At 41.4% G+C, this 25,305-nt stretch overlaps 1 protein-coding gene across 11 annotated transcripts in view; it reads right to left on the bottom strand.

The window, feature by feature from the left end:
* sox6 (SRY-box transcription factor 6) overlaps positions 1-25,305 on the bottom strand; it is a 135,620-nt gene that overhangs the window by 36,375 nt on the left and 73,940 nt on the right. For 10 of the 11 annotated variants that reach the window (XM_039795288.1, XM_039795295.1, XM_039795290.1 and 7 more), the window contains 3 exons: positions 20,737-20,909; positions 18,952-19,020; positions 3,551-3,674 (listed from right to left, as the gene is read on the bottom strand). In XM_039795288.1, the coding sequence (XP_039651222.1) occupies positions 3,551-3,674; positions 18,952-19,020; positions 20,737-20,909 (366 nt within the window). The remainder of the gene's footprint in view (positions 1-3,550; positions 3,675-18,951; positions 19,021-20,736; positions 20,910-25,305) is intronic. The other variant, XM_039795291.1, reaches the window with a different exon arrangement.

Here is a 25,305-nt window from a genome sequence, read left to right as displayed (position 1 = left end):
CAAAAGGGTGAGCTGGTTTGACTGGAGCAGGATTACTTAAAAATGTTCCACACCATTCCCTCCTTCCTCCACCTGCACAGTACTCCTCCTGGAAATAACTACTACATAATTTAACAAGTTATAAGTTCCTGTGTGTGTGTGTGTGTGTGTGTGTGTGTGTGTGTGTGTGTGTGTGTGTGTGTGTGTGTGTGTGTGTGTATGTGTGTGTGTTCACAATAAATGTTAAATCTCTCCTCCGGTATTCAATTAGTGATTATGTAAAAGAACCAGCATGTTCTCTCAGGCATTTCATACAGCTGTAGACTTGTCTGGCTATTGTTCAACACTACATTGTTTGTTTCTGAGTGATAGCTTTGGCAGCACAGTGAAAGCATTTGAATGCGAACTGGTTAGAACAAGTGTGTAGTCACAATAACAAGGTTAAAAAAACACACACATTCTTATCTCGCTATATCACTGTGATCAAGAAAGGAAGAACGGGTGTTCAAATAGCAGCACAATTCATTGCTAGTCACTACTGTTGGCCTGCCATCAGCACGTTTGTCAGACAGGGATATAAAAACGGCTGCTGTATGAGTGATATCCATGGGGGTGTATAACTGAGTACCAAACACTTTCACACACTCAACCTAGTGTGTTGAGACAGACAGAACAGCCCCAGTGAGACAGGGCAGCGCAGCATTCATAGGGAGGAGGTTGGTTTGAAGCATGTGTCTGGAGGAGGGGAGGTGGGGTGCACAGTGGGAATGGGGAGGGGTAGTTGGCCTTCGCTCAGACCCCACTTCTGCCTGTCACTTCTTCTCACAAACATATGGAGCCATTAAGCCACAGACAAGGTAAATGTATATACCTTCTCTTTCACTTTGCCCTCGCCCGCTCGCCTCACTTTGCAATCTTGTACAGCACAGCACAATGTGATACAAGCCATGGAAATTCAATCCCCATTTAGTAGAAAATAAAATCACACAGCAGAAGTGGTTTCAAATAGTGCAGGGTTGGATGTGCTGGGGTGCACTGTGGTTATTTCTACACCTCCTTTTTTTGGTATCGCTTTCTCTCTTTGTGCTGTGTGTGACGTAGGATTGGGAATAATAAATGGCTAGATGTCCAAAGATGTCATGTGAAACCTGGGGAGGGTCATGTGCTAAGTGAGCACACCACCACTGCTGGGGGGTCTCGGGCTCCAAGGTCTGGGTCTAGGGTGCACACAGCCGAGGCACCAGACTCCAGCAGAATGGGCGCTGTGCCAATTTAACGTCACTGGTTAAAGGGAATTACATTTAAAACTGTGTTTTTTATTTAACTGGCCATGGCTGATCCCATGCCCAGAGCCTGGGCTCTGAATGCTAAGGGTGGGGCTGAGGGTGGGGGTGATGCAGGTGACGCCATGGTCACAACAGGCTATATTTCTGTGCTCATGCTGTGCCATGAAATATAAGTAATAGATCTGCTGAGGGTTGACAGATGTAGCTGAGACCTTTCTTAGACCAGATCAAATGATGATGAATGAAGTATATGACGGCAACCCTCAAACTTGCTCTTCTCTTTTCCCTGGCTTTTAAATTATATTGAAGTTTGCAGAGAAACAGGCTTACATGATAATAAAAATACATCGTACATACGTCATTTTATATTGTTGAGATTGTATTCTCACTTGATTTAATTTATTTTAAGTAAAAAAACTACAATTCGGTAAAAATACAAGATTTAAAATAACAGAGGAATCTGTCAGCAGGATATCTATGAGGAAGACTATGGGGTCATTCTGCAGGTCCATTAGAGGCACATCAGACTGAATGCTGCCACGTCTGTGTACACTGTGCAAACAGACAGGGACGTCTATTTGTTTAAAAGATGAGTTGATGTTTCTATGACTGTGCTTGTCTACCATGCAACACCAGGCCATTGAGCACAGCCAGTGGATGGGGTGATGACTTACCACTACGGTGCCAGAATGACTCTGTTGCCATGTGAGCACCACAGGGCTGGGGGTCATAAGCAGTGGTCCCTGGGAGCTTTCTTATAATGATAACATCAGATTAGTGTGCCTTAGTCTTGGAAGTGAATGCTTGGCCACTCACTACATGGAGAAAGGACACGGCAGCATCCTGTATACCCTGCAGGTGGTGGCGATAACATTGTACTCTCTGGATATAGTGTGTATATTGTGTTGGAAGGGGAGAAATAATAGAGGTTTTGAAATACCTCTTCTGGCTAAGTCATTTTCAGACCCCCTTTGCTTTTTCTTCATGAACTTATGAATTATGCATGAACTATACACACGGCGACCCCTGACCATGATTCCATAATAGCTCCTGTTATTTGAACTAAAACATTTTCCGTGTCAAACCTATTGCAGAAAGCACACTAGTAAAAGACTCCCCCTGAGGCACTTTGTTTAAGCTGTCATGGCTCCATAGTTCCAAAATAGCTGACTTTCTTTTTCATCCTGTGGTTTTATAGTTAATTCATTAACTGCACTACCACACCTTTTAATGTCTTCTGCTGCTGCGAACCTGCTGACTTCCCAGTGTTTCTTTTTCTGTTTTCAGCCATCTTCCTTGTGCTGGTACTGTTTTATAACAGACAAGAGGACTTTCCATTTTCAAGCTGACTCATAAATCATTTTCTCTTAAACAGTGAGGTTTTCATCAACACTGTCTCCTATGTGCATGTTTAAGGAGTGAAAATAGAAAAACATTTTTAAATGTACAAATTCAGTTTAATTTGATTAAATAACTAATAGACCCGTCTAAAAATAGCTAGGCTCTGGGACAGAGTAAGCCACGTTAGGGGAAAAGCTTAGACTAAGAATAAGGGAGCAATTTGGGCTGTGGATATTTTGCTTTTATATTTAACAGAAGTACAGTAGTATGTGGTGGCACAGCTTCAATTTTCACAAGGATATAATGGTGTACGAGGTAACTGCTTTGGCAGGGCATCAGTCAACATGTTGCAGCAATCTTTTCTTTGTTTTGAAGGCTTCTCTTTTACTCAATTTAAAAGACAAAGGGAGAGAAAGAGGCATGCTGTTACAGGCAATGAAAACAGTTATACATGCAGGGAAACCTGTTCCTTACACCATCCACATGCTATCAACCTTGTAACTGTCTTTTAAATACTTCATTTCACTATCAAAAGAAATACTTGTGTGAAACCGTAAGAGGGCAGTTGCTTTTTATGCAAATAACTATAGGAAGATGTTTCATGCAGGGTTCATCTCTTGAGTTATTGGATCTAACAGTGGATACTTGAAAAACGATTACAGCCAGCACACTCCTGAAATAAACTTTCATGTTGACATTCCTCTGCTTCTCTACCCATGTCCATTGTTCCACATGGACTAGAACAATCCCAGGCCTTGGTCTCAAGTCCAAGTTCAGACAGAGCAGAGCATGCCACTGGCCTCACGTGTGAATCACGCTTTTGTTTGTTGCTTTGTATGTAAGTGTATGCAACTTTAAGACTAAAAATCATAATCATGAATAAAAGACATGGCAAGCAGAGAGAAAGGGGGAAGGGTGAAATGAAGACTTATCTGCGAGCATACCTGGCTTATAAGACATTCCTGGAGGGAAGAGAAATCCTTGCTGGGCGGCTGCCGCTGCTGCCAGAGTGCGTTGGTCGTGTGGAAAAATGGGGATCATGAGCGGAGGCATGTGACCCTGGACCTGCTGAACAGATAGGGAGCAGAGATCAGAGAGAGGCCTAAGCACAGGCATGGTACACAGAAACACAGAGCCCACTCAGGGGGAGGCAAGATCACAGCTCTTGCTAACATGTGCTGACAGGGGGCTCCGCGGCACTGACGGCCCTCGTGTGCTCACACAATACCTGGCTGAGCTACGCCTGCTCTTAATCCAAACCACAATTTCACCTCGGTACATCAAAGGCCCCCGTATACGCACATTGTTCCAGCATGAGTTAGAGGAAGTGACATGCAGGACAGAGAGCAGAGAGGCTCAGTAGGTCCGTACGGCTTCTGTAGAGAAGCACTGTACGTGTTGAAAGAAGCATTCACAGACACCCTTGCTGTTCAGTAGACACATGTTAGCAAGAGGATTGTTAAGTGTATTACACAGGAGACCCTCACCTCAAAGGAAGATCAACAACTCACATAATCTTGGATGATTATTTATTCAGATGATAAAAGCCTGAAGACAATCCAGACATTTACTACTAACTGTTTTCAGCAGAGGAAAAATAGCAGGCAGTTGAAAAGGGCTTGCCGCTTGCAGTATTTCATTTTAATGTCATTCTCCTGACTGTCTGTTCCACTCATATATTAACCTTCACCAAGTAGTCTGTTGCTGACTCGCCTACTGGGAATATCAACCCAAACTCCCCGCATGTGTGTGTGTGTGTGTGTGTGTGTGTGTGTGTGTGTGTGTGTGTGTGTGTGTGTGTGTGTGTGTGTGTGTGTGTGTGTGTGTGTGTGTGTGTGTGTGTGTGTGTGTGTCAAGGGTGGGTGAGTAGCTTATGTCTCAAAAAGTGGTGTGTGTGGGGGTTTTACACACATGTTGCAAGGTCCAATCTTACTGTCATTCTCTGCTTCCTGAAACTCTATGATGGGGAGCAGCCCGGCTAACATGGGCCTGCAAGGGTTAATCTAGCACTGAGCCAGGCCACCTCAGGGGAACCTGCCTGGAAAATGGGTTAATAAAGGTCATCCCCCAAAATAAACACTTTACAGAATGTTTCTCCATTCATCCCTCCTTAAAATCAACTCGCAATAAAACGGGTCTGGGTGCAATTACTGCCGCTGCATTGGGGCATGAAATCAACCTGCTCTGAGCAATGACTTCCCCCCCCCCATGTTCTGGCTGAGATCTGCTATGATCTCCAGTTTTTCAGCCTGTGCTGCTCCCCCTATAGACCCTTTACCAGTGTAGTCGCACCCAGTTTCTCTCACAGCTAGCACGCTAAACCTACTTAAAACTACTTTATTGATCTGTCCAGAGGTGCAGAGCTAGACTGAAAACTAAATAAATAGAACCATTTTATGCCTACTGAGCTTTTACAGAAGTGCAAGTGCAGAAAGTGCATTATAGAAGAATAGATAAGTATGTCATTCTTCCAAAAGTAATTCTGTAAAATGTGCTGTTGCTGAAGAAAAAATAAATGGCCAAGGAGACTGCGACAAATGACCTTAAATAAAACATTGCTTTATAGGGATTTGTGTTCCAAGTTTCCAGGCTGAATGGATGAAAGATGAATCTTGGCTTTGCATGTATGGAACATATGGAAAAACACAATAATTAATGTCACAACATGAGGTAGGGCCAGTGACAGGCGGGTGGACACTGGGGAACACAGCTTTTCTCTGTCTGTGTATTTGGACTGTAAAACCAGATGGAGTCTGTTGCTGAATGTGCCGTAGTCACAGGGCAGAAAAGGGCTCCCTCAAGTCCACATCCCTCCAAGTATGTTACAAGTGTGTTGCATGGTAGTTCATACACTTTCATGAATTAACTAACGTGCCTCAGCAGTAAAAAAAAGAAAAAGAAAAAAAAAAGTTACTTCATTTTTTTCCAAACACTCTCCTGAGTGAAAACATTTTTGCGAGACTGCTGTACATGTGCAACCGTACAGTGTATTGGTCTAATGTAATGATGTAAGACGCCCATACCATAATTCTGATCCTTTTTTCAAATCATACCAGTAAAACAAACTGATCCACAACCAGCTGCTTCACGAGAGGAAACAATATTTTGTTTCATTCACACAATCGCATAATTTATTGGATTTTAATTATTTTTACAGACAAAATGTGACTGCATTAATTTAAATAGAACTGAATCATACAACAGATGTGTACATATTACAGTATACACAGCATGTATACCTAGAGACAGCCAGCAAAAGGCATAAGATACCGGACGTATTTTTCTCCAGTACTTAATGTAAATGATATCATTTCATCTAGGATATCAGCTTTTATTACTGTTATTATTTTAAAATATGGAGCAGAATATACAACATTCACTGAGGCAAGACAGAGTGTGAATGTGCGTTGAAGGGGAAATAAATGCATTGAGTTTGAATAGCTGTGATTTGCAGTAATGAGCTCCACGCATTAAAGTTTAATTTACGGCAACTAATGTCAGAGAAAGGCAAATCAAATTCTGAGGAGCTGCAAGGTGGCAACAAATAGTGTAGGTTAGTTGAGCTGTCAATTAACAGCTGGCACAGTGGCTGAGCAGATTTAACATTTTCACATTTCTTTACTGTTAAAGTAGAAAAATAAAAATAAAGTATATTTTAAAAACAGAGACAGAACATAATTGTGTTCATATGTGTAGCTTTCACTCTTCCTCTGTTACTACAAACCCAACCCCCGCCCCCCTCCCCTTTAAGAGTTACCCTCAAGTTCATCTATGTATGGGCTGAGTGCCCAGGATATTTCTATTGCCAAGATGATCTTGAGGAGTCTGAGAATGAAGTGGAGCAGATGTGAGCGGGGCACTTGGGCAGCGTCCTCCCTTCTCCTCGTAAATACAGCGGCATTGTTGTGCTGGCACTGCTCTTCCTTTGTCTTAGCACTGCTAAGTACTGGATAATGTCATTTCACACCATCTGCCCCCAGGCTTCATTAAAGATACATGAATGGGCTATCTTATGAGGAACAGGTGCTATTGTTTGTCCCTTAAGACCCAGCACTAAGGACCTGACTCGGAATACTTGAAGCGGAGCATCTGTAGTGATCAGTCAGACAGACTTGGCTGAGGCCCCCGTCTCTGCCAGCAAGCACTCCAACAGAGGTTTCTGGGGGAACTCAGCCGCCTTGCAACATGTATCATCAATTCAGATGACCTGATGAAGTCTGTATCAGGCCAGCACGCAATCTGTTTCCTTCTGAAGGAGATGCTGGTGTTTGATAAATAGAACCAACGTAGTTCTACTGCGAGTAGGATACCATACATCTCATTGTAGAAGAGCCATTTTGGTTTGTTTTAGTCTTCTTTTTTTCACAAGAACAATTACAAGACAACTAACTTATTATTTTTGCAATATTTAGTTCAGTCACACTGTTTTTCTATTGTAGTTGTAAGTTTCTTTGCCACATATGAACTCTATTAGTTTTGCGTTATTGTGTGTTATTGAGAAAGGCTTTTTTTTTATTATTAATCGTTAATTTCAGAAAATAAAACTTAAAGTGTACAAAATAACCAAGTTCAACAAGAAAGCACTTGCAGTAGCTTAGCTGATTGTACAAGGGTTCACAACAGCAGTCCATCCTGGGATTAGACTGCAGAGGAAAATACAATAGAGAGTCAGACAGCTCAGACCAGACTCATCTCTGATGTGTAAATACAAAAGGTATAAAAAACGGGGTAGTAGACTTGAAAGAGCTCCCTTTATTTCTACTAGCACTTAAAACACATGCAATATGCACACAAGCACACGCGCACATATACACACACACGTGCACACACACAGTCGGCTTTAATACTGCATTAACCCATGAATGATGTACTTTTGCTACTACTAGATTTATTTTTTATTATTCCTATAAGGCTTACTCGTGGTGAAATGCAAATAGAATATTTCAGATGAAAGATGCACTTTTATGATTATTTTTTGGCAAGCTGTGTGATTAAAAAAACATTTTACACTTTAAAAGTATTTCTACAGACCTGCATGAAGCTCAGGTATTGCCGTAAAGTATTTGTGTCAATGAAAAAAGTGAGTGGTGGTGTTTTTAAAAACGTGGAAGCATCCACCTACAACCCACGAACAAGCAGCTCCAAAACACTGAGTGCTAATGGAGATGTACAGCGCATTACAGCACTGACTCTGGCCGCTGTCAACACCCATGTTCCTCACTGTCTGTTATAGCTTCTACAAAGCACCCAGGAGGCCTGAAAACCCCCTGCTGGCTTTCCCTCTGAACCCCCTTACACTTCCATGCACTGATCCACACTCAAGTTTGCTACTAGCTATGCACCACAATGTGCTATGTGAAGGAAACTGGGAGAGTTTTTGTTTTTACTGCCAGAAGCAGTCAGTATTAACAAGATTAAAAGACAAAAAGGGGCAAAAAACACAAACCCCTACCTCATTCTCACCGTTTCATGGTTATTAGCTCGAAAGGACCTGTGAGATCCTGGGTCTAACATCCTGATTAATTGCTGCTTGACACCTTTTAACACACCTCTCACACATATGCTTATCTTGGATATAATCTGCATTCATTTGCCTCGATTAGACTTGTTAAAAGTTAAACCCCTTCAAGTATTTTATGAAAATACTGACAACAATACAACCCCAAGCAGCCAAAAATTTCTGAGGAGCTCGTGGTGATGATGTTCTTAATTCTGTACAATCATTTAGATTATAATAAGCCCCTTTCCCATTAGGAAAAGATCACAATCACCAGTAATCATTTAGAAGAGGACTCGCGTTTCACTGACATCTCATTTTAATAAAATTACTTCCACACTTTAGTAGCTGTCAGATCCGCAGCTCTCGCTAACCTTCTCTTTCACATTTTCTATAGGAGGGGTTCTGTAATTTCACCCACGGAGGATAGACTCCAGCTGTTGCTGTGAGAACTGATAGTTCACACTTTGTTCCCCCCCTGCTCTCCGCTGAGCTGCACACCGAACGCTCTCCGAGTAGAAATCGCCTTTTGTGATCCATTTAAAGGGAAAGTGATCTTGAGGAAGCTAGTAAGTCTGGCTACATCCCAACAGCAGCACACACAGTAAAACTGACACTAGACAGCAGGATATGTTTAACACCCGCCACTGTGTACACAGCCCGCTGGGTGTACACTGTACTGGAGCCTAACCAGGAGGAAAATCACTCAGTGGAAGCACTTCTGGGCTGTTGAATCCTCTGTGTTGCTTCAGGATTTGAAGCAACACATTGAAACAATGAACGGTTTTTAAGCACATATTACTCCTTTACTACAGGTCACTTATCAGCCGGTTATACTACTGTTGTACACTGAACATGGCAGACACAGAAATTGATCGGATAGAGATGTGATGGTGTTTGGATTTGTCTGCAGTTAATGGTAATCAGACAAATAGATCAATAGATTTGAACCAGACTTTGATGCTCCAGACTTCAGGTCTTCATATTACCACCCTCTAGACTGAAGCACATTATTCCTGCTGCTCTGCTCTGAAAAATGAGCACGCCAGAGTGGGGAGGGCAACTACACTGGAGGGGTTCAGGTCACTAACAAAGGGCCCTTGTCCTGGTCAAGTCTCTGACCTTTCTCCTCACTTCCTTCCTGAAATCGTTGCACAGCACCCTTCCCTACAAAAGTCAAAGATAGACAGCTAAAGCCAAAAATCAACAGTGTATAAGCACTAGCCTAAATAAAGCCCCATGCTATTTTCTCTGAATTGTTGGGGTACAGCTCGAACTCTGACAGCAGGCACTGTTTGCTCAGGTTTGAGTGTAACACTGCGCATCAGTCATGCCTGTGTGTGTGTGTCACACTGAGTGCTGTTCAGGATAAAGTGCAGCGAATCCAGACACTTGAGTGAGGTCAGACCATCCAGAGGGAATAACCAATAGATGATTTCTTGTTCCACTAATTCCTTACACAGTAAAACAAGCCTTCTTGGAAAACAGCCATTCCAATATGTCTATATTAAGTCGATGGGAGCTTGAAAGCAGTGTAGTCCAACCCTCTGACCCGCCTAACACACCCCAACCCAAATCCCTCCACTCCAGCCCTCCTCCATCTCATCGTTCCTCCTGACTTCTTTGGAATTCTGGATAAAACGGCAGGCTACAGTTTGCTTAAACACACTGCCTGGCATTTACAGGATATCTGTAGACTGCTCTAATTTGATGTAGTTTCAGTATTAAATGTTGTAGGAAGAATAATAAAAGCTTGAATTAAAGTATGACGCAGAATGGTAAAATTAGGCATACAGAAGTAAGTAAAACAAACATTTATAGATAAGTCAGTACATGTGCAAGGACATTTAAATTATTCATTGGGACAGAAAATACAAAACAAAGATGCAAAAATGCATTTCTAAACATGTAATGTGATATATCTATGTTTAGTATAAATTGTGTACATAAAGCAAATTGTGCTGATTCTGAACTGTTTCTGTTTTAAAAAATAGATTTATATAGAACATACATATCAAAGTCAAGACTTACTGTAAGGTATGTTCTTCCTTTTTAAAACCTTTTTTTTTTATTAAGTGGCCAACAAGTTTTCATGCTACAGCTCTCGATTCTGAACACAGAATTAGATTGAGTCAATTAAAATGCATCCTGCACGCTGACATAATATATGTCAGGAATTGTGTGCACACAGCAACACAATCCTGCATCACACCCTTAAAATACAGATTATTTTTTAACAGCAAATACATCCTTACTTGGAAGTAAGAATGAATAAATATTTTTTTCAAGGTCTGGCCATGATATTAAGGTTCACAATAAGCTGGCCAAATCCATGGAGACTCCCTCAAACAGCATGTGTAATGACGGGAAAGAAGAGAACAGACATATACAAATGCACAATTGGGTTTGTGATCGGCATCATTTTGCTGCATATACATCCTCAGTGTATTGAAATGGGAATAAGTGAAATGCCTCGGACCCTCATTGCAGGAGGGAGAGTGAGGTACTAAAGAACATTGGACACGGGCTAGTCAGATCACCAGCTACAACCATGTGATGCGAACAGGGCAGGGGGAGTGGAAAATAGAGGGATTTAAGTATGTGAGGCTTATTAAATAATGTGGTTGTTAAGGTTTGAAATATCACATCTTCAACACTTTGGAGCAAGTAGAGAGACATAAATGCTCCGTCTGTCCACTGTTAACGGTTTTGTGTTGTATAAAAGAATAGAAAATATATATACTGTATAGATTCCCTTTAGATTAGGCATTGCCTGTGTTATATTTGAAAAGCATGTTTAATTCTTTCATTCAACGTTTATTTAAAATTTAAAGGAAAAACCTCTTTTGCACTTATGAGAACAATGATTTTGTCTGACTGTGAAACAGAAGACCAGTCCTAATTTGTGTAAGGGTATTGTCCACACTACGGCTGTGTTTCTCCTCTGTCCCGTCCTCCAGTCATAGACTGAGGCTCTGTCTTTACTATTACCTCCCAGCTGCTGGGGCCACACATAACAACAGAGCCCATTCAGAGCAGGCCTGTCAGGAGGGGCAACTTTATTAGAGACACAAGTGCATTGAGACTTTCAGACATGCTCAGATATCATCGCCTAATGATGATTTTTGTAAAAGATCAAAGAAGAGAGGTACTACGATGGCTTGTTTGAAAAAAAGGTGTTCAGATTGAATTGTATTTAAAAAATACCAATGAAATTAAGGAAATGTTCAAAAGAAGAAGAAAAAAATAGGTATCTTGGAGAACTGCGTAAAAATAAACAAAAAACTCTACAGCTCTATTTTTATGAAAAACTGCAGGACAAAACAGCTCATTCATTGTGTTCTGTTGGGGAATGCTTGGACTCTCCCCCGCCCCAAAAACAAAAAGCTCATTTTTTGCGTTGGATATGGGCTGAATGCTTTGCTTTGCCACCCTAGCCCTAAGAAAACACGCACCCCTTTCTCCCTGCCGGCTGCCCGTACACAGTAGAGCCTATTAATTCAGCTCCTTCTCCCTGTGAGTGTGCCCACTGCTAAGGACGATGGCCACGCAAAGCCAACGCAAAGACAAAACAGTTTGCACAACATTAGCAGAGAAAACACAGTCCATGCAGAGAGGGAGAGGAAACTAAATCAACATCACACTGGAGGATGTGTTCTCCCTCAACTGATATTTTCCTTACGAGGGTTGGGGTACAATGAATGTTAAGTGTAGGCGCTCTGCCTTGATCCAAGGAACGTTTGTGTAGCTCTGAACAGGTGCTTTATTGTGATATTTAGACACAACATAAAAGTGCTTCATTCATCATATTTGTATGTAAAGAAAAGATGTTCAGTTATCAGGATCATTTAGCCCCATGATGAATTTAAAAGGCAAATTCACATTCCCATATGCCTGCTAATCCTCTGTCATGTGTCAGTTATTCTTGTCACTTGTGGGAACTGATAGAAGGCTGAAAGTTTGTGTCATAAATTAACCCGTCCCACGGCTGCTTTACAAACCCCTCAGGTGACTAATTTTAAGTAGACCCTCAGGTGTGATTTCACACATTACAGCCGTTCATGTAGCACCTCTCAGATGGAGCCTCTTAATTATCGCTGCTTAAACTGCTGAGGTGTCTGATACAAAGGGCAATTACACAAAAGCATGGCTTTATTGTGTTATTTACAAGAATAATGGATCTACATGTTTGTCTACTTTCTACCTCATTGGCAAAAACACAGTACAAGCAAACATATGTTTCATTTGACTGCATCTAAATAGACTCAATAAAGCCAGTGATCAGTGATTACACAGTGTTACACTGACAAAATCAGTTTTTTACTACACTTAGTTTAAAGCAATACAATTCAGCAGTCTTGCATGTGTACCATAACTTAAAGATAGGGTTAGGGTTAGGCATCATGAGCTAATGGGACAAAACCCACAGACCCCAGACATTCAAACAGCATCTAATGTTTATGTTCCTAAAGCAAGACTTTGTTTCAACAGACAAATGGCATTATATACCAATTGTTCATCCACTTAGCTTCATTTTCAAACCAACACCGTCATTGCTGAGGTCGTATCTAATACACCTTTTTGCGCATCATTAAGTTTTAACAGGGCCGAGATGGCTTTATTGTTTAAACTGCACATGACTTTGTTTAACGTCAGCATTTCTTCTGCTTCCTGACAAGAAGTCACATTTCATAACTAATTAAATTGATCCCTCCCCCGCCGATAGAGTCCACTAAATTAAATTATTTGTATCCAAGTGTCAATATATTACATCAAAGGGGCTAATGAGTCGGGTCACTGCCTTCTTTTATCTTCAGTTTTGCATGTGCACATCTTCATCAGCTAACAGTCTACTTAAATGGAGGATGAACATGCTGGACTGAGCCTCCCTGGGCGAGAGCCAAGCCCGTCTGATTACACGCTGTTAATGCCCCCACATAATCCTACAAGCAGGCTAACACAGAGCTCTTCAACACAAGGGAAAGCACTGGCAGTGCGGCATCCACACAGACGCGTGTGTGCACACAGCAGCACACTTAAACACACATGATCATTTCCCTGCTTTATTATTCTCTTATAATCATGCTAACAGTTCCAATCTTGCTGTGCTAATTGGGGGACTTACACATTCTCTTTAACAATGTCTATTTTTGTGCCTTTTTTTTGCCACGGCATTAATAAGAGTCTCACACAGAGAAAATCATTTGTGCCGGGGATACAACAAAAGCATCTGAGAATGCACAAATTAGCGCTCTTATCTTTGTGCAATTACCACACAGCCCTGTGTTTATTTAAACTCATCTGATTGATTTAAAATATTTACCATAATGTTGTAGTTTAGGAGTCTTTGCTTCTCTAAATTGGCAACCAAATAGACTCAGCGCATTAAATTACTGCATTAGACTGGATAGCATCCATATTCCTTTTTATAATAACAATGAAGTGATTACAGACCAGTACTACTAAAAGCTAATTTATTATACAGGCCAAACACCAATTAGACAGAATTGTTTTTGCTCATGCTAGGAGAACTGGTTAGATAACAATTTGTTCAGCACTAGAAAAGAAATAGAAAAGTTGAATGCTTAGCTACAGGACATTGCACACTGAGTCCGAGCTTTTTCGCACATTAAAAAAATAAATACGATCGTTGTGTCAATCACGTTTACATACTGCCTCCTAAAGTAAAACAGGGGCTGGATTTAATTGAAAATATGTGGAATGACTAGATTATCACTGCTGGTGAAGCTAGATGTGATAGATGAGCTTGACTAATCTTGACCACATCTGCACATGAAATCCAGATTTGCCAAGCTAATACATATGTTTCCAGAGAACCTAAACTTTGGCCTCTGCCAAAAATGTATATAACTAGATAGATAGCATTGTTGGGGGGAGGGAGCAATAAATAAATGAAGGGGAGCATCCATCCATCTTCGTCCACTTATCCGGGGTCGGGTTGCGGGGGCACTGTGTTTAACTAGGCAGAGTCAACAGCCACTGAATACACTTCAACAGAACCTCGTCTGTGAATTCTCTGGTTTCTTTGTAACAGAGGGAAATAGGAAACCCATGTCCAACTGATTAAAACAAACTTCTGTCCAGAGTTTTTTTGTCTTCGAAAAATATATTAACTGAAAGTAAACAGCGGTACGTAAGATCATTTTGTCTGTATTATAACGTAGTGTTCGAAAATACGTTGCTGCTGTAAATGAATTTCATCTTTAATCTCAGGATCTTTAGCATCTTACCATTGGACGTCCGGATGCCCCCAACTGTTTATTTACACCATTAAAGACACGTGTGAGAAAGCCTCTAAGACTTGTGTGTGTAGTAGACAACAAAATACTCGCCTTTTCTCTTTTAATCTCCGGTTTTTCTTTTTAAATGGAAGGGATACACACATTCTGTGTGTGTTTTTGTATATCTTTGTGGACACAAGGTTAAAGGGAGAATGTAGAGGCACAGATCACGTGTGTGTACATACAGTGAGATTGGAATTTGAAGCTAGGTCATGTATAGGGAGAGAACGAAAGGTCAAAGGGAGATAAATAAATCCAGACCTGGTTGATGAACAGATCATTTAAAGGTTTCGAAAACAGGTGTGTAGACAACATTGTAGACAATGGCCTCCATAGAAATGTATTATCTCTCTAATCTTGGATCTCACAGCGTACTCAGGCCAGGGTTGGCACATCAATGCCACAGCCAATGACAAATGACAATGTCATGATATTGTGATATTTTTAATGGATACAAACAAATTTGGATTAAAAGTGTCCTTCTGTTTCATCTGGGGAGCTCTGTTTTCTCCAGCCTGTTTGTGAAGATAAAGTTCACCCTGACCTTTCCGCCAATATTTATTCTCTTGATGTGTGTATCAATGCGTGGGTCCCTATGTGCCTGCGTACTGTACACGATCGCCTCTGTGCATGTGTATGAGTATCTGCGTGAGAGAGTCAAACCATGGTTTGTATCTTAACAGACCCATCCTTGAGGAATGCATGAACTGGTGTCATTACCATGTGAGAGGAGGGAATGGGCACTTGCTGCATGGCTATGGACAGTACTTTCATTTGAGTTTCATAGAGCTCTACATCTCATGAGGGTATTTTATTTTGTGTCCAGAAAGACTTTAATAGACTATTCTGTGGTGACCACTCTGATGCTGCTTGCGCCTCCTGCACACTGTCTGCGTGGCATGAGCGTGGCGTTTCTGTTGCGTGTCAGTTGCATGGTGGCTGTGTTTTCTATGTCTTTGCACACCAGAAACATGTCTGACGCGGCGCTGCTAGCCTTGTCTGTACACATGTATGTTCCCCTTTGATAAAATGAAATACCCTGTTAAACATAAATATATAACGATTTGATTACAGCAAAGACAACGTCGGCAGTATTGACGGCAAAAAAATAGGCTACAGAATATTTCGTTATGTATTGACAGGTGCAATATTTGAAAAACAATAATTATTTATTATTTTTTGCTTTTATGTCAAAACCTAGAAACTGTGTCAAAATGTCCTTTATTAAATGTATTTGTGTCAAAATTAAAATATAAACATCTTTTCGTATTCTATTTTGCCTGGAAACGCTTCCGTGAAAAAAAGGGCGTCGGTCCTATTTCTAGCATGCGCGCGTTTTTGGCGCGTGCGTGTCACGCAGGTAGGGTGCAAGCTCTAACCTGTTAACATGGGAGCCGAAATAAAAACGGACACGCCACGCAGCTGACATGCTCACGCCACGCAGGCAATATGCAGGAGGCCTTAACATCTGTCTTGCCTTTAACTCTTATGTACTGTAACAAGAAAATTCAGAAGAAAGATTGTGCTAACCAAGTGAGTCAACACTCTGATGATCAACATGATGCTGTTTAGCTGCTCATCTGCTGTGGCTGCTCATCTATTAGGAGCAGGACAAAGTGGACATGATTATAAAAGCAACGAAGAGGAGACTCAAATAACGCTCAGTGCGCCTCAGTAAAAAACAGAACAGTGTCTCATTATTTCTATTTCTATTTATTTCTTTTTGTAATCTCCCAGTGCCTACACACAGACTCAGAGAGATAAGTAACTTATGAGATAAACCAGTTCTTTGCTAATATATATGTTTAATTGTCATGTGTCTTGGTGGTGTTTCAAATTTTCTACTACTCAATTTAAGAGTTAATCTCATCCTGGGATTGAATTAGTGCCAACATGATTTCAACGACGAGGATGGTCTGAAGGAATACAAACAAGCTGAGGGAAAAACACACAAAGCCTTGGGCTTTAACTTTGATAAGCCCCTAACACTGCAATCAAAACATCTGCTATCTTAAAACAAGTGACATTCTAATCCCAAAGGACAAAGACTAAATCTCTATCCCTCTCTTGTAGGAATGATGGGAAAGGATAAAAGAAAGATGGCTATTCAAAAAGGAAAACTTGATTAAACTGCATGCTGTGTTGCTCCAAACCTCACTAACTAAACCTCTATAACTACACACATCTGACGGATTCCCTTCAATCCACATGCAAAAGAAACCTTGAAAGAACATGTATAGCGTGCCAACAAGAGTCTCCACTTGCAGTCCCCATGGTTTTATTGTTTAGACAGTTTACAATGTCCACTGATGTGATCAGTTACATCATCAACACAAGACCTGAGCTTAGGCGCTCTCTTGGCTTTCTCCCTGAAGCCAAAACAGAAGGACTTTGATGGCCACTGGGGTCTCCAATAAAGTTTTGTGCTCTCCATTCTAATAGCAGAGTAACTCAATCCCCCAACACTGCTTACCACTTTGCTGAAAGTCTGTGACATACGTGCTTGAGGCTTGTTTACAGAACTAATTAAGTCAAAGCTGTTATATATTAAAATGTCCAGGGCATTTTTAAGAGGCAGCAGTAATGAAAACAGAGTGGCAAAAATGCTTCACTAACTTGCCCCTGACTCTCTTTTATCTACCCTCTTCCCTACTCCAACTCAAGAGGAGTGGCCATCACCACTCAGGATATTTGGAGAAACTAGGTTAGGGAGAAAGAACAGCTTCTGCTTTAAAGGACTTGCTGTTGGATAAACAATGTTGCACATGATCAAACTTATTTGAAGTACTGAGAGCGACCCCCGTTTGTTCTCGGGTTGTGTTCTGTCTGCAAGGTGCAGCTAGCAGAGGCTATTGGGCAGTGGAACAAATGGTCTGACCATGGGACTCTTATTTAAATGTGTCTTAATTAAATTTTTTATATGGGAAGATCTGTGGCACATTTGGTCAAGGGAGATGCTGGCTAACTGGGCTCTGCAAGAAAGGACTTTACTTGTATCTCTGTTCAAGTGGATATTTAGAAGTACGTTCCCATACAGACTCAACCCCCCACCCTCTCAAAGCTATGCATCAAGGGGAATCTTCAGGTATCATTTGCCTTTAACTTTGTGATGAAAGCAAGGACCTTTAAAAGTGAGACGTATTAGAGCTGTGCCCTTATGCTCAATGAGCATAAGTAAAGAGCCCTCCATGATATGAGTAACACTAGCCCCTCAGTAGTGTATAAGGTACTTCATTTTTGAGTGTCGTGTTCTGTGCTTCTCTTCAGTTGAATTATTTTCCTTATAGACTGTCCACTGTTGAAGTGAAAGTTTCAGGCGTGTGGCTTCACAAGACCATGTTGACAGTACGGCCTTTCTCTTGAAAGAGGTATTTCGATGTCCTGGCAGTGAATCTGGTTGTTGCACTAAATGATGTTTGAAACAAGAAGTTTGCAACAACCTGTGTATGATGCCCCATACGGAGAAACTGCTCTTTGCAACAACAACAACAAAAAAAAGAAAAAACTATCTCATGTGAGGAGTGTTAAAAGGTGCCAGGGGAACAATTTGTTGCAAGTAAATGTTTGAAGAGGTCTGGATAAAAAAAAAAAGGGAAAATGAAAGGACAAGGCAGGGAGTCATCAGTAAAAAGAACAAGCAGTGGAGGAGGAGGTGAATGGAGAAGGATGTGCCTGACACTAAGCACACCCAGCAGGATAACGTTATAGCCTCACACAGGCAGCCAGGCTCACAGCCTTGACCACTGAGCCAGTGGCCAACCCTGCATAACCTTGTACTGTCTGACCATGTCCAGCTACATGCTGCCTGGGTGGTCTTTCACTACACCACTTGGCACTGTATCACATAAAGGCGCACACAAACATACACACACTAATGAGAAAGATAAAGTCTGGAATGAGATGCATAGGTCAAACACTAGAGCAACACATGAATGTAGGAACAGCAAGAAAGAAAACAAAAAAAAGCACAATGTCAGCCACACAGCATACTGACAATGTAAGTTTCAGTAGCTCTTGTGCTGTGCGAAAGCTTGCCACATTGCCCTTCTGGGGCCGACTTGCTTTCAGAGGCATTTACCAGCCTCTTTCATGTCCCCCACCTCCAGGCTCTTCTCCATCAACAGGACTCATTAGCTGTTGTTGCCCCCACCCCCTCCATCTCTTTTTTTGTTCATTAAGATGTGCTAATTATTCTCCTCCATATTTTAAAGCCCTCCCGATTACCAACAGGCAATTAACATTTGATGAGAGTGATGAATGTTAGTGTGACACAAAAATTAAAGATAAGATTATTATTTTTATTTTTTTAAAAGAAGGGTTAAAAATATGACAAGGAGAGGCTAACAGAAGTAAGCAATGGCATTTACTTTAATGTCTAATTGTATTGATCTGTGCCATTAAATCCAGACATATGGCTCATGGTGACCGTGGCGGTGCACCAGTTACACAGTTGAGGAAAAAAAAAGGGTTGTAGTAATAGGCGTAGAAGGAGTGAGAGGTGTAAGCTGCTGAGTGTTAGGGAGCCAACAGAAACACATTCACCGACCTGGATCTGTTGCTGGAGGAGGTTGATTTTGTGCTGCTGCTGCAGAAGCTGCTGCTGTTGTCTTGCAATCTGGTTGGAAACAGAAGTAAAGACAGGAAATTAAGTTACCTGGTTAAAACTGACATAAAGAAGAGTAGGAGCTAAAATCATGTCAAACTTTTGCTTTCTTTCTTTTTTTTGGACATTATATACAGAAGAAAGTACAACACCAGAGATACTGCTCCTAATTGCTATCCAGGCCAGTTACAGTATATAAGAATATGTTAAAATAGTGGTTACAATGAAAATAATAAAGAGGATAAAGTAGCAGATTAATTAGAGTGAATAATATTACATTTCTTTTCTTTGACAAAATATGGTTTTATAACCAAATTGCTGCAAAATCCGACCAAAACATTTTGAATTTCTAAACGAACATGAAACGAACTTTACTGAACTGCACTGTCAGAATGAGTGGTAAAAGAGAATAAATGATTTAGGGGACAGAGGAACATGGTTATGTTACGGAGATAACTGGTGGAGACAGTGTACGGGTGACAGAGGTCCCTGCTGTCCCTGAGTGACGAGCAGCCACACCGCAATCCTTCTAATCCCAGCAGTCCCCCTTTCTACATGCCCACTTCATTGAGTATGACAACCTAGTTTTAAGTGTCATTTAATTTTCATTTTTAAATATAATTACAAAGTGTTCACTGTAAGATATCGGCCGTCTGCAAACGTGTCAAGATTAATTTGTGCTGGCTTCCTCACGAGTGTCAACAGTTAATTACTGTGTTGTATCTTGATGGCTTGATGACATTCTGGCTCTCAGCGGGCTTCTCCTCCCCCACCCCCCACCCCCCCATCTCTCCCTCTCGCTCTCTTTATTAATATTCTTCCATTTTGAAACAAGATCGAATAATAAAGTATCTTATATCACTGTTCATTTATGCCGCAAATGTCCACAAAGCCTACAGAGTTGAGTGTAGTTTGCAAATGAACATCATTGATTGAAAAAGAAATCAATACTGTTAATGTATTATTAGTGTACTATGACCAAATGCATCACTCCGGGCTATATGGCCTATCTCTTCATTTACCACAGGAAGGTCTGAGAGTGTGTTGAGAAAACTCTGAGTGAACTCCTTGCTGATAATTGACTCATAGCCATTAGGGTGGCTGGTGATAATAAAAGTGTCGCCCGTGTGGATAGTTTGTGTCCTTATTTCTTCCCAGACATTAACACACTTCATGGCCTCTGCTAATTTGCTGATTTGTACAATATGGCTCATTGGCCTGATTTGTGCTGCACATCTAATGCCAGGCTTGTTCTAATAGGAGTCGATTTATAAGATATAGAGGACTTCCATGTTTAATATAACGTTTAATTTGCACATTCCCTCGCATTTGTTAGTACAAGTCATAATAACATTTTCCTACCACACAGCATAAATGTGGGTGAGAGAGCATGACTGAATTATCTGAGGCAATATAGAATATAACATCTCTTAAATCTAATATTATTCCAAATTCCTACAGAGGAGTAAGATTTTACTGGCATGAAATTTAATATGAAATAGAGACTCAAATGACAATTTTACAAAATGTATTTAATGGGGTTTATTATAGAGACAAATGGGAAATAGAGTAAACAAGATTAAAGGAGGAAGGGGTATTAATGTTTTCAATAGGAAGGAGAGAAAGAAATGTGTGGTAATATGGTGATGGGGGAAAAAAAGGTACCTGGGTTGTAAAAGAAAAATCGAGATACTGTGAATGTCAGAAAAGGTAACAGTGAGCAGTTACCTGCTCCTGCTGCTGACGAGCTAACTCCATTTGCTGCCTCTGTTTCTCCATCTGTGAGGCGGCGAGCTTCTTCTGTTCATCGTGGGCAGCCAGAAGCTGCTCGCGCAGGCTGATCAGCTGGCTGATCATTGTGGAGAGCTGGTGTTCCTTTTCTGCTAGGCTCTCTGGAGTACCTAGTGAGGGGAGAGAGAGAGAGAGAGAGAGAGAGAGAGAGAGAGAGAGAGAGAGAGAGATGTCAGGAGTAGAAAGGATAAACGATAAACAGGTATGTGTTATGCATACCTTTAAGGAAATAAAAAAAAAAACAGAAAAAAATACACATAATGTTTCATAGTGGCCAGGACTAAATAACCAGGGTGTAGGCTTTTGTTAAAAAAAAAAAAAAAAAAGCCTGCAGAAGGCCTCGGCCATTATACACTTTTAAATATAGAAAAGTGACCATGCTGCACACGGCGATCATCATATTTTGCTATAGTACTGTTCACAATATATTGTACAAAGAAAACCACACAGGCAGCAACCAACTGCAGTGAATTCACTAGAAAGGTCACACACAGCCTGGATTTATCTATTTGCTATATAGCTTGTGTTTACAGCTTTTACAGGAAGAAAGAGAAGACATTGTTCCCGGCATAAAGACTAAGAGCTGCGGTGCGCTGTCAAACTGAGGTGGCAGCTTATGTCAGACTACCAGGGGTGAATACAGTATAAAGAAAGTGTTAAGAGTCAGTGTTTACCTCCAAACTATAGTTCTTCATTGTATGGCCATTCCAGCAAACCATTAGAGGAGGAACTCCTCACAGACTACTGAACGGATTGTTCAACAATGACAATCATCATTAAAGTGAAAACAAAATATTTTTGTATCTGTGTAGCTACTGTATGCATACTTTGAAAAAGAAAAGCACTAACAGACCAATAGGATTTCTTCTCTCTACAGTCATATGTCCGCGCTGTATGTGATAGAGAGAGCGGCTCCGCTGCACTGCTCTCTCCCTCCGCCTAATCAATGCTAAGTGATCCTACCATTGACTTACACCGCCAACATAATTGCCAGTGAGAGGCTAGACAGTAACTCACTCTCCTCCCACTGCACTCCTGTGTGACAAGCTGATCTGGGAGAATGTACAAAAAAAAAAAAAAAAAGAGATGGGAAAACCGGCAGAAGAAAGGGAGAGACAGTAAGAGAGAGAGGGAGAGAGAAGGATAAAAGCATAGAGATAACAGTACAGTGAAGTCTGGCCTGGGGCCAGCAGGAGCTGAATTCTTTCCTGGGTGTCTTCCTCTCGTCTCTGGCCACATCTGTCTTGAGTTTCTCCGAGAGCTCCCAGGGGCCCTCTTTACTCAAACTATTTTAATTTGACTAAACACCTGATTTATTTTATCTCTCCGATGAGGAAAGCCGTTTGTCTTAATAGGGCTTGTCAACCTCCAGAACCCATTCAGGGCAATTTACTGGCAGGCTTGCCTGAACCTCGGTTCGCCTAGCTCTGCCTCCGCTGCCTACTGCAATGGAAGAGAGCTGCAATTCTCCATTTATCCTCCTAACGGAAAAAAAGCACCTAAAGCAGCTATTCATTGGGCCTGTGTGCAGTTTCTAAGGCCTGAATTGACTTCTTATTCACCCGACTACACTTGTTGTGAATAGCTTATCTGTAAAATTGATACAATCAGCACCAATTTTATTAACCTTTGGCTGTGTCCATGAAGGAGCTGCCTTTAACAGGTCACTAGCAAGATACATCAGTCGTTGTCACAATAAATCACAGCTATCAATACTGTGCTGGGGAAGTAGGGAGGGAGAGAGAGAGAGAGAGAGAGAGAGAGAGAGAGAGAGAGAGAGAGAGAGAGAGATAAAGAAAGAAAGAATCCAGATGAAGGTGACGGCCATCAGGCCTCGAGGCCGGCATAGATAACCTTGAGTTGGGATCAAACATCTGGACTCAATGAAGCCTGAGAATTACAACTTTTTATTTTTTGGGGCTTTTTTTTCCCTTTATTAGATAGTGACAGTGGATAGACACGAAAGGTGGGAGAGAGATGGGGGATGACACGCAGCAAAGGGCCACAGGTCGGACTCGAACCCGGGCAGCTGCAAAGGACTCAGCCTACATGGGGCGCACGCTCTTACTGGGTGAGCTAGAGGTCGCCCCAACAACTTTTTCAGATGATCGCTCACTACTTTAGGAGTGTCAATACTGTAAAAAAGTAATAACTGGAATGTACAGCACATATATTGTCTGTCATCAATGTCTGTGGGCATGAATGTGCAGAGGGACTAGTGCTAAGGGTCCACAGAAGAATTTGATGGAATAGTCTGAGAGTGGAGAGCTGAGTCAAAAGAATACTAACAGAGGGCCCATTGTTTTGATGTTGAGCTGAATTGTGGAAAGTCTAGACTGCCCACTGGACTACAATTTGGGCCTTCCCTCTTTAATTTTAATCTTAATTATTCAACTTTTTTTTGTCTAATCCAATGCTGAAGTATCAACACAAATTATTCAGATTAGTGATGAATGCTGAAGATGAAATATCTAAATATAAAAGACACAGGAAGAATTTCACCTTCAAGACTGTACAAAGCTTAGTAGAAAATCAGGCGCATATGTTTTTTGTTGGGTGGTTAGTGTAAAAATCTCTTTCTTCCTGCTTTAAATTATGGATCAGCTTTAAAAAGCAGATAAAACTTTTATTGGGTGGTGCAGAAGAGGAGAGTCGTGGTCTGTGTCTGACCAGCCTGCTGACAAAAGAGGCCGTTTCCTGCATATTGCATGGCTTTTAACAGCGGTGGGGCTGGGGTCTGCCCGTTAACATGTCTCCTCACATTGCGCTTCCGACGGCAGGCAGACAGCCCAGATATGGCTTGGCGCTACATAAACCCCAGCAGTCGGCCCAGACCTAACATGTTGTGACATCCTCCTGTTAGACGACTGAAGCCCAGTAGGACAATACCAGCCTGACACAGGAAGAGGATCCCAGGAGTTAGCGGTCAAGCTGTGCTGGCACTTTTCTTGTTTTTTCTTTTCTCAGGCCACTGTGTTAACTTCAGAGATGCTAGATTGACACATAGGAGGAGGAGACGGTAAAGCTGTGTTGTTGAGTTTCAGCGCATTCAGCATTCACCTTTTTAGATTTCTGCCTCTTTTAAACGTCGCAAAGTAGGGCAGAAAACATCAACGACGGGTGACTAAATAAATGATAAGAGGAAAACAAGCAGAGCCATGGTTGCTTGGGGAGGGATGGGGGTATTTGAGCCTTGGGGTCTTTGGATAAAAGGCACTTTGTAGGGGTGCGATTTGTTCTGTCCAATACCCACATCTCCCTCTTTCTTGGCTCCCTCCTCTCTGCTCTAATCAAGCAGTCTCTAATTTGGGTTCCAAGTCCAGTACCGGGGAAAAAGAAGGAGGCTTGTTACTTTGAAGAGTCCCGAGTGAATAACACAGATAAAAGATTCAGGCACAAAAAAAGAAGAAAAGTGAGGGAGGGTGAGGGTGAAAAGGGGGAAAATCACAAGGCACCCTATTCTCTTCCTTTCTCTTTGGTTAAGACAGCTGAGCCATTATGACCAGTTCTGAATTGAGTTTTCTAGCACCAGAAGACTGGAATTTATTTGTGTCTCTATCAGTCAGCTATTGTGGATGCTTCCATATGCTGCAAGCCCATCCTAAGTAAATTAAGACTTGTCTAAATGCTCCGATTGTACCAAGCTGTAGCCACAGACCGCACATAGCTTGAATGCCTTGTGTGCTGTGTGTCTCTCTCTCTCTCTCTCTCTCTCTCTCTCTCTCTCTCTAAAGTGTGTGAAAGTAGACATGAATGTGTACAGATGTATGTTGCGTGCTGCTCCAATCGATAAAAAGGTGCATGCCTCTGAGTAAATGTGCACGTGTGTGAACTCTTTCATGTGACCCTTTGTCAATTCTTTCTGTGGAAAACACAAAGAGCCAATTGATTCGCGGCAAATAGCATTATTGGTACCCTCTTTAGTATTAAAAATTAAAAGATTTTTCTGCCCACATACCTTTCCTTAAAACCATAAAACTGCTTTAACAAAAGCATGAAGCCAATCTTTGTACCATATTCACTTTTCTGATATTGAATATGACTGAAACATGTTATCCTTTGCTAAGAAAAATATGTCATATTGATAGATTGGCAGAAAACCAAGGTAGAATAACAAGAGCTAGTTTTATGGCTTCCCTTCGCTTTTAACTACTTTATACACTTGTTCAACAATGCAACAAGGCCGTATGTGTTTCCAGTATAATGTGGTGTTAACGCGTCTCCATGCCCTACAACCAAGACAATATGAGCAACAGCTGTTTTACCTGGCTTGCTGCCTCTGCCATGATATAAAAGCTGTTAATCTTGCCAATAAAACCTCATTAACAAGCATGAGCAATGACTCACAAGCACATGTCATCCACTGGCAGCAGTGATTCTCAGTCCCTACACTTTCCTGTATGGTATACACATATAGGCTAATTCACACTGAGAAACTGCCCAACACCTCGAATAAAATGTCAGATCTTCTCAAGATTTTAAAACGACTTAAACGTATGTGCTTGA

This window comes from Perca fluviatilis, chromosome 3 (assembly GCF_010015445.1).
Source record: "Perca fluviatilis chromosome 3, GENO_Pfluv_1.0, whole genome shotgun sequence".
Lineage (NCBI taxonomy): Eukaryota > Metazoa > Chordata > Actinopteri > Perciformes > Percidae > Perca > Perca fluviatilis.
This window is presented reverse-complemented; position numbering and strand designations above follow the sequence as displayed.